Genomic DNA, 9395 nt, shown 5'->3' with positions numbered 1-9395 from the left:
TGTCCCGCCGTCCTGAGCCGTCGGGCGCAGGGACAAGGACCTCGCCCCCAAGGACCTCCGAAGAGGCGGGATCTCTCCGGGAAGGGGAAGCAGGATTTTGTTGTGTGGTTTGAAGATGAGGCCGGTATCTGGAGTGGCGCTCCTCCTGGGGCTGATGGCTCTCCCCGCGGCGCTGGGACAGAGAAGTTCGGAAAGCCATAAAAATAGCAACGAAAGCTTTGCCATCGTCTCTTTCAAATGGGATCACGTCAAGGAGCCGTATATCATTGCACTCTGGATACTTGTGGCCAGCTTGGCCAAAATCGGTGAGTCTGGAGTTACATATTAATACATGTCCTCTCCCTTTCCCTCCCCCCTTGCCCTTCTCCCACCCAACGTAAATGAAGAAAGCTTATCATAGGTCCGCTGACCCGTTTTCAGGGGGTTTACTGTACTCTGTCCTGATTTCATAATACTGCCCTACACCGTGCTTAGCAGTGTGATTTTCACCAACCTCGAGGGGTTACCTGGTTCATTTTCACCGCCCACGACTGTGGCTTCTGCATCTGACTCCCCGAAAACCCTTTCAATTCTTTGAGACCTTGCATTCCTCTTGCTCCCAGGAAAAACTTTTTTGCAAAAGTGAAACAAAATTCGGGCCTTACTGCTTACACAATATCTATCGCACTTTATGATATGCTCTTCTCCTGCCTATGGTTGTTAGCTATATCAGCGTGCAATATCAAAACTAACCAGTGCAAACTGCACATATGAACTTAGCGTTTTCTGCTTTGAAGTGCATTGCTGGATTGGGGAAAGAGCATCGTTTATAGAGAAAGGCAATACATATTATCAGACCATCTTATGTAGCTGAAAAAAATACAAGCTTTAGAGCACCTAGAATTTTCTTCAAGAAACTGGAACAAGTGAAAAGCCAGGACTTAGCCTAACTTCGGTGTAGTTTAAATGAATTTATATGAATGCTCCAACTCTTGTGTTCTGTACTTTGTGACTTTTTCCAAAAGCGATCTTGTATCAATAATGCAGTTCGCTGAACAAGAAAAGTCACTGTTTAATTAGAATGCGTTTTACTTGATTGATGCTATTACTTTCAGACCTTTTGCCTAAAAACACACCTCCAGTTTGGCTGACACTGTAAATGCCATTTTAATTTAAAATAAATCCTTTCTATAATCAGTCTCCTCTCAGAAGGTCAGCTGAAAATCCTACTGAAGACTTTTCTGGACTTGTACTGTTAATACTAATTTGGTATACCAGAATCACATCCCATAGATTTTTCATGCCGCAGAGAATGAAAGATGTAAAAAGGTATACTTGGGTATATTCTGTCTAGCACATAAGAGAAGCATAGTAAGACCGGGATGGAAAATGCTGTCTCCAAACTCCAAAAAATTATTTTAAAAAGGAGTATGTTACAGGTTGGGGTGATATTGTACATATTTTTTCCAGCAGTATTTGCATCTTGGCTTTTACTTGATTAACCATAGATATATAACTAAATACCTTTCTCTGAACCTGTTTGACTACACTATGCAAACAGTTTGTCTTCAGACAGTTGCTGCATCACCCGAGTTTACGTAACAGACAATTATGTTTTAATTTACTTTTATTGATGAGTTATAGCAGTTAGAAAGCTGGGGAAACCATATACAGGAAACAATTGATAACACTGAGTACCTATAAAATTGTACTGAACAAAGTAATAAACAGGCTGCTTGTTTGAACCTTCTTTTTGAGATATTCTAAGTAAGTATAGTTATTAAGGCCTTGTGCTATTTAGGCTTAGCTGTTTGGTACATGTGGCCCAGTTGTACAGTGTAATATTAGTGGTGCACAACCATATCAGTTTGTGTCTAAAGCCACTGAACCCAAGAACAGGACAGTTAGATTGTACTATATTTAAATTGCAATTGCCTGGATTGAGATTAGTTGAGATTAATATGAGCCATTTTACCATGAAGTCCTTGATATAAACTCTTGATAAAGCGCTTACTGTCAGGAGCCGGGTGGTGCTGATTCTGTTTTTAAATTCTTTGTACTTCTTTCATAGCTGCACAGAGCATGGTCACTTATTAGTAGATCATACTTATCATCAGCTCCATCACTCTTCTTCCCCAGAGCTCTCAAGCTTTGTATGTTTCTCTCTTCACATTTGTATTTTTGATCCTATACTTCTCTGGACATAGTTTCTGGAGAAGCAGTGGATAACTGCTGTATTCCCCTAAGAGCCTATGAATGTCTCTGCTTTCCCATCTGTTACAAATAACACAGAGAAAAGCAAGAATGTACGCTCACTGTTCAACACCTTCTTAATGAAGAAATCATGAAGGTGTTCATATAAGTCTGTGAGAAAGGGAACTGAAGAAAATAGCTTTTCAGCCTTCTGTCTGCCTTTGTGTGTCAAGGGTTCTGGAAAGTAGGTCAGAAATCTATGAGAAGATTTTGAATTGCAAAAGTCCTCTGCTGCATCAAAGAAAGTTTGCGTCTTCAAAAAGCAGGTACAGAAAAGAACCAATAAAGAAAATATAGGACATCTATCCTTGGGTTTTTATACTACCTGAAGCAGGTCAGTTGTAGTGGAGTGAAAGTGCTGGTTTTGCTGTGGGTTTTTCAGCAGGGAAGGAGCTGTTCTTATACATGCAAGCTCACTTCTCCATGGCTACAGGGATTGGGAGTTATTTTACTGATGGATGATAGACAATTGGGTCAGCAGAAAGTGTTCTAGGAATTGCAGTTGGTACCTGGGGATAAAGGTATATGAGAATACTTTGCTTTCTCTTGAATTGGAATAGCATTAGTGGTTTAGTGCTTATTTGGATTTTTGTTGTTTTCGGGGTTTTTTTAGATTTGTTTTGTTTCATTTGTGTGGAATTTCAGGGTTTTTGTAAAAAAACAAGTTTCAGTTCATGATATTATATGACTGGGGGAAGCATCTTGTATTAGGAGACTTTTGCAGATTTTCTGGGGCTTGATGTTCATATTGTGTACAAGGTATTCTGCAACATAAACTATTGTATGTTAAATCTCATAAGTATCCCAATACATGAGGAAGTGACTAGTTTTGGGCTTTTGGAGAAGGAAACTGCTTTTTTATTTTTAGGTTGGTCTAGTTACTGGTTAATTCTAAATATTGCTACAAATGAAAGTGTGGAAAAGAATCTTCATACAATTGGCTTTCATGCATTATAGAAAATAAAAAAATATGTGCCTTCTATGAAACTTCAGATGCATCTTGGTCTACTGTTTAACATATTCTGATTTATTTGGTTTGACCCTCGTCATCTGAGATATTCCAACTTTTCATTCTTCCACTTCATGTGAAACATTCTTAAGGTTCACAATGTTCTGCTTTGGCTAATGATCTTTATTTCTTCTTTTGGTAGGCTGTCTTATCACTATAGAGGAGTATCCTTGTGGGATAGGGCCAATAAACTACTACATTTGTAAATCTAAGCCAGAAAATCATCTTATCTGCATGAAGAAGTACATGAGGTACAGCAGAGGACCCTCCTAGTGGACTTCAGGAGTCCACGTCCTGGTTATCTCAGTGCTTCAGAAGAAATAAGCAATACCACTGAGAAAGAATAACCTCCAAACGCACACGTGTGCATTTATAGCTACAGACAGTACAGATATTTCCTGCTGTAGGTAAAGGATGTACCATTTTTAAACAACATGCTCACACAATATAGTTCTGGTTTAAGATGAAAGACACTTGTACGCTGACCAGACTCTCACGTTCTTTCTAAGTTCACTTGGCCATGTGCTCTTCTTCTTCTTTATATGTCTGTCTTGGAAATAAACTTTGAATAAATAGATGCCTAGAAGACACAAAATATTTCAGCAGGGAAGTCTCCACAGAAAGAGGTAGGAACAGGTGGAAGATCAGAAAACTTTGGAAGTAGAAGAAGGGAAGGAATAATGAGCTCAGAAGCTAAAAATGGCTAAGAGAAGAATTTTTTTAACACTGAACATTGTATACAATTTTGTGACGGTATTTCTCAGACCATGTCAATGCAAAAAAAAAGTGTGCTTTCTACTTGAGGGATATCTAATACATGTTTCTACACTTGTTCAGAATCCTAGGAAACAGAGAGAGATTGTATCTCTCTGTATTATATCTTCATTGGAGTTTAAATTGGGGAAATTGTGAAATTCCTTCTTGCAGTTTAAATCCCTTTCTGTACTTTAATATTTTTACAACATTTTTTCAACATTTTTACAGAAGAATAGGTAATTGTTCCAAAGTAAAAAAAAAGCCCTTCAAAGCAGCCTTTCTGTCTGTCTGGCCCCCTGGGTTTGCTCAGTGTATGCAGATAAGCAACTGGAAGAAATAGTGGGAGAGTAAGAGACTATGAACAGGAATGAGGAAGGATACACAGCCTTTTCATTATCTGAGTCAAACCTCTTGCCAACCATTTTTGTTGGTATAGGTTATGCTGAGTCTAAGAATGTCACAAAAGCTTTTTTTTCCCCCCCTTAATTTCTGTGTAGTTGCATACAAATTCTAAAGGCTTTTATATAAGAAATTAAAAAGTGGGAGTGAAATTTGAATCCAGGGCAGCTGGTAAATCTGTCCTCAGGAATCAATGCTTTGGAGGAGAAGGAAGAAATGATCCAATAACAGTGAGCAAACACATAGGAGAAGGCTGGTGTAGATACTGTGTCAGATGGACTTGTTGGGTCCATCAGCTCTTGAGACCCCAGGAGGACCCAGCTTCAGAGCACAATGCATCTCTAAGCTTAGAGATATGGGTCCCTACAAACAGTCTAGTTTCTGCATGCCTGGGCTCCTTCACATTGTCTCAAACTACCCTGAGAAAGGAGCTCTTTAGAATATTTTGTTAACACAAACAATTGCTGTGGAGAATTTTAAGCATGTTAGGGATGGGCTGGGGAAGGAACAGTGAAAGGCAGGTCTAACCACCCATCTAATTTAGACTCCTGGGGCAATATTTTCTTTGAAGAAATCAATAACCCTCCTTCCAAAGCAAACTGTCATAACAAAAGCCCATTTGACTCCAAAGTTTCTCCTCCTGGCACTCTAGCTACTGAAAAGTGTCAGTTATGTAGAGAAAGTGATTTAGGGTATTGTTTTAATAAAATAAAAAATGTGAGACTAGCTCTTCTGTTGGCAATTCTTCAGTAAATGACATAGTTAGAAAAAATGTTGAAGGGTACTTAGCAGAACTTTACTGGGTGTATTTAACTGAAAATAGAGTCAGAGATTCAAAGGTGATGATATCACCAGATCCTGCAAAGTTTAAAACCTCCTCATGACTGTAGATCTTGTTAAAAGTTGCCTTCATTAGCAAGTGATAATATGGAAAGTCTTTACATTGTGACTTAAGTCTGGAGTTAGCTATCTTCCCCCCATATCCTGACAAAGATAAGAAGGGGAAAATGCTTCTTTTACCTTTATTGTGAAGTGAGTAGAAGCTGAAACAGGTTAGCACGCTTAGAACAGAGGCATATGCATTTTCTCCCCAGATAGTCATAGAAACCCTATAAAACTGTGCTGGCAATTGTTACATATCTGCAGTGTCTTAGTTTTTTTATGATGCTGTATTTTCTTTTCCAATGTGCTGTTTAAAATACCTGTGAATTAGGAATGTTAAGTACTGTAAAATCTCTTATCTTTTTAAAGAATTACCTTTTATATCTAACATTTTATAAGTTTTAGGCATCTGAAAAGAATATTTCCAAAACTGAATAATAGCTTTGCCTTTCCAATGCTAGGAACAACTGTGTGAGCCATATTTTCAAGTGATAATGTATAAGCCATATTTTTAAGTGATAATGTGTGAGCCATATTTTTACGTGACTGCCTATTCCCACATTTTAATTCCATTTTACTCTTGTGCCTTACTCATAATTTTCCTGTACTTCCTGTCTCCCTGTAACACATATCTATCTTCTTCCCCCTCCCCCTCCAAGTCTCACAAGTCTCAAGTCTTAATTATTTAGAGCAGGGAAGAAGATATCAGGATAGTATAATTTGACAAGATTCAGATTACATGCCCTGGCAAATAGCAAATGTACAATGGCAACTTGTGTGAATTACATAAGAAAACAATGGCATTTTGAGAATGGCCCTGAATTGAATACAGTTCAGGCATGCATACCTAAGGAAGGATCTCTGCCATCAATTACTTTCAGGCACCTGTGTGCAAAGTGCTCGGCGTTCTCTGCAGAACAATGGCATCCTTTTAATACTGTAGTCTTAGGATTGTTGAAACCATTGATTTACTGTCTTCAGAGCTCAAGCCACTTATTACCAAGAGCGATCTACAAACCCCTCGAAGTGACTGTAAATCTCTTCTGTGGTAATGCAGCAGACCACAGCACCACAAGGAATAGACCAAGCAGAAAAACCTTCTGGGTGTACAGAGGAGGTGTACACTTGTTCTTCAAGTGAAAGGCTCTGAGGTCCCTCTTTGTTTCTTGTGGACCTTTGTGTGTTAGAGATGCTTAGTAGGGAAGCTGGTCATGGAAGTCCTGAATTATTACTTTGTTTGACACGTACAACCAGAAGCCTGTCAAAAATCAGTAGTTTTACCACAAGTTTGTTTTAAGAAATGTTTGGAATCCAACTAAAAGAGTTCCCGCCCCTATTTACCTGAGTTTTAATTGCTCTGAATTAATGGGCTAGTGGATTACTTAGTTCTTCTGTATCATGTGTCTCGCTCTGTTCCAAGATGAAATGTTGAGTCCAAAGTCAAAGAAGAATATTTCTTATCTGAGTATTCTTTTTTCTTTCAGGAAAATGTCTCTGATTTTTCTCTCCTCCCTGCAGCAATTAAGTTAGACTAATGGCCTGAACAACTAGAATCTTTAATTGTAATTCGGTTTGTTGACAAGTGGCAACCCTTTAAAACTAGAGACCATTAAAACTGTCTTGGTAAACCACGGAGCATGGTGGATTAGCTGTGTTGCAATACTTTGTTTCCTTTTGAAAAGCAATTTGCAGAGTATTTACCCCTGTGGAAGGAATGACTTGATACCCAATTGGCTGCTATGTAAAGTACTGTTAAGTCATAAATACTGAAACTACAGGCTGACAAGGAGGAGCTGACCAAGATGGAATGCCAGACATCAAACGGAAACACTTTTAATTAAGGCACGAATATTTAATGTTCATTCATGGAAGAAGAAAACTGGAAGGTATTCTGAAAGGCCTGCTCAATAACAGGGGTTTTAAGTAGTTGGATCTGGAGAGTTTTCTCCTTCCGTTAAATGAAAATAGAAGCAGTAATTCTGGATTCATTAAAATGTGTCTAGGAGAGAAGTTCTGCGTTTATCTATTGAAAGAAAAAATGCCTTGGTTTTTGCCAAAGCCAAATGTAAAATAGCAGTAGTCACATACTAGGGAAGAAAATCTCAGTGTTGATTGGAGATTGATTTTTCAAAAACATGTGGTTATGGTTATTTCTGCTTTTTAAAAATGGAGGGGGAAAGTTCGAACTAGTACCTTTATGGATTCAGCTAGTTTCATAAGTTAAGCTTTGAGGAAAATATTAAATATTAAGAAACCGGTAAACGTCTTGAGACAGTAAGATTCCACAATGAAAATCTCCCAAGTGCAAATAGATTGTAAACTGATGGAGAGAATTGTTAGCTCTTTTATTAAAATTAATATTGTTTCATTGGTTTGGTGATATAATAATATTCCAGGGACTAGGTGATACCAGTTAGTATAAGATAGCTTTATGTTAATGTTATGTTATTGATACATTAACAGTTGTACTGGAGGTAGAGTTGTTATGTGATCATACATAAAACTAAATATAGATATAGTTTGGCGATATTACAATCCTACTTCAGTGAAATACCAAGCTGGTGACTATCTAGATGTAAATTTTCAGACCTTGGCAGCTTAAATATATGCTTAGGAAATTCAGTTAATAAATGCTACTTAGTGGTTTAGCCCTTAAAATATTCATTCCAGAATGACTGAAGCAGTTTTTGAACGCTTGCTCTTCTGTCTGTGCGCAGCCTAGAGTTTGAAGTGCTCCAAGACCTGGTTTGAATTAAATATCCAGATTTTCTGTTGAAATAATTCTGGCTCTAAGCTATTCCATCCTATTTAGTTCTGGGAATGAATTCGGGACAGTAGTGAACTGGGGAAAACCATTTCATACTGGGTCTCCTATGGAGTTCACAGAATCGTAAAATAGTGTCACAGGCTTGTTGAGGTTGGAAGGTGCAACATCTGGTCCTATGCTCCAGCTCACCTAGGGTGACCTACAGCTCATTGGCACGATCACGTCCAGATAGCTTTTGATTATTTACAACAACCCTTCAGGGCAGCCTGTGCCAGTATTTGGCCACCCTCACACCTCTGCCAAGCTGCTCTGCAGCTGGGTGGCCCCCTACACATACTGGTGTGCGGGGTTGTTCCTCGTCAGTTGCAAGACTCTGCACTTCTCTTTGCCAAACTCTATACAAGGTTCCTGTCAGCTCATTTCTCCAGCCTGTCAAGGTCCCTCTGGCCTATCAGCCACTCCTCCAAATTTGTGCCATCAGCCAAATTGCTGAATTGCTCTCTGCCCCATCGTTCAGACCATTAATGAAGATGTTAAACAGGACTGGACTCAGTTCAGACCCCCCGGGGTTCACTGCTAGTTACCAGCCTCCGACTATACTTTACACCACTGATCACCACCCTCAAGGTCTGTCCATTCATCCAGTTTTCAATCCATCCCACAGTGGCCCATCCAGCCCCTACAGCAACCGCCTGAGGCTGTTCTGGGAGGCAGCGTCAAAGGCCTTATTGACGGCTCATTAGAAACTCATCAGGCACTGCTCTCCCCTCATCTTCCATGTGCATCACTTACTGTTACCAGGTTGGTCAAGCACTTTCATGTAGTGAACCATGCTGACTCCTCCTGAGAAATTTCTTGTCCCTCATGAGTCTGTTTACCGAATTACTTGCTCTGTCTTGTTGTTCTGCAGATCCTTGGATTAGCAGTGGTCATACATGGGTAGACCTTCATCTGCATCTTACCTGGTCAAAGAAAGCAACATTTGTGTATGCAGTTGGTACACTTTGGTTAGCACAAAATTGCACACTACAGAGAAGAGAGGAAAACAACGTGGTCATATAGTAGCCACATGATCATTCCATCATGAATTAAATAAAGGAATGACAAAGTACCAGCATAGTTTATCTCTCCTTTAAGCTAGGTGCTCTCTGATCAGAGTGGCTTCAATTTTCTGTTTTGAATGGCTTTCATTCATATATCACTCACCCTTCTGCCTTCTCTTACCTGATACACCATGAGTTTCATCTCTTGTTTTAGCCAAACCTTTCCCCAGGATGAATTGATATTCTAATGAGAATTATCATTATTACTTGATGGGAACGTGCAGTGAGATCTGTTCACTGGTAGTAC

General features: G+C 39.2%; 1 protein-coding gene across 1 annotated transcript in view; it reads left to right on the top strand.

Moving 5' to 3' along the window:
- Positions 1-115: 115 nt before the first annotated feature.
- Positions 116-9395, top strand: part of SLC9A3 (solute carrier family 9 member A3) — a 50109-nt gene continuing 40829 nt past the window's right edge. Inside the window, 1 exon segment of the mRNA XM_005420948.1 lies at positions 116-305. Coding sequence (XP_005421005.1) covers positions 116-305 — 190 coding nt within the window.

This window comes from Geospiza fortis, unplaced genomic scaffold (assembly GCF_000277835.1).
Source record: "Geospiza fortis unplaced genomic scaffold, GeoFor_1.0 scaffold104, whole genome shotgun sequence".
Taxonomy (NCBI): domain Eukaryota; kingdom Metazoa; phylum Chordata; class Aves; order Passeriformes; family Thraupidae; genus Geospiza; species Geospiza fortis.
The sequence above is the reverse complement of the archived record's forward strand: the minus strand, read 5'-3'. Positions and strand labels throughout refer to the sequence as shown.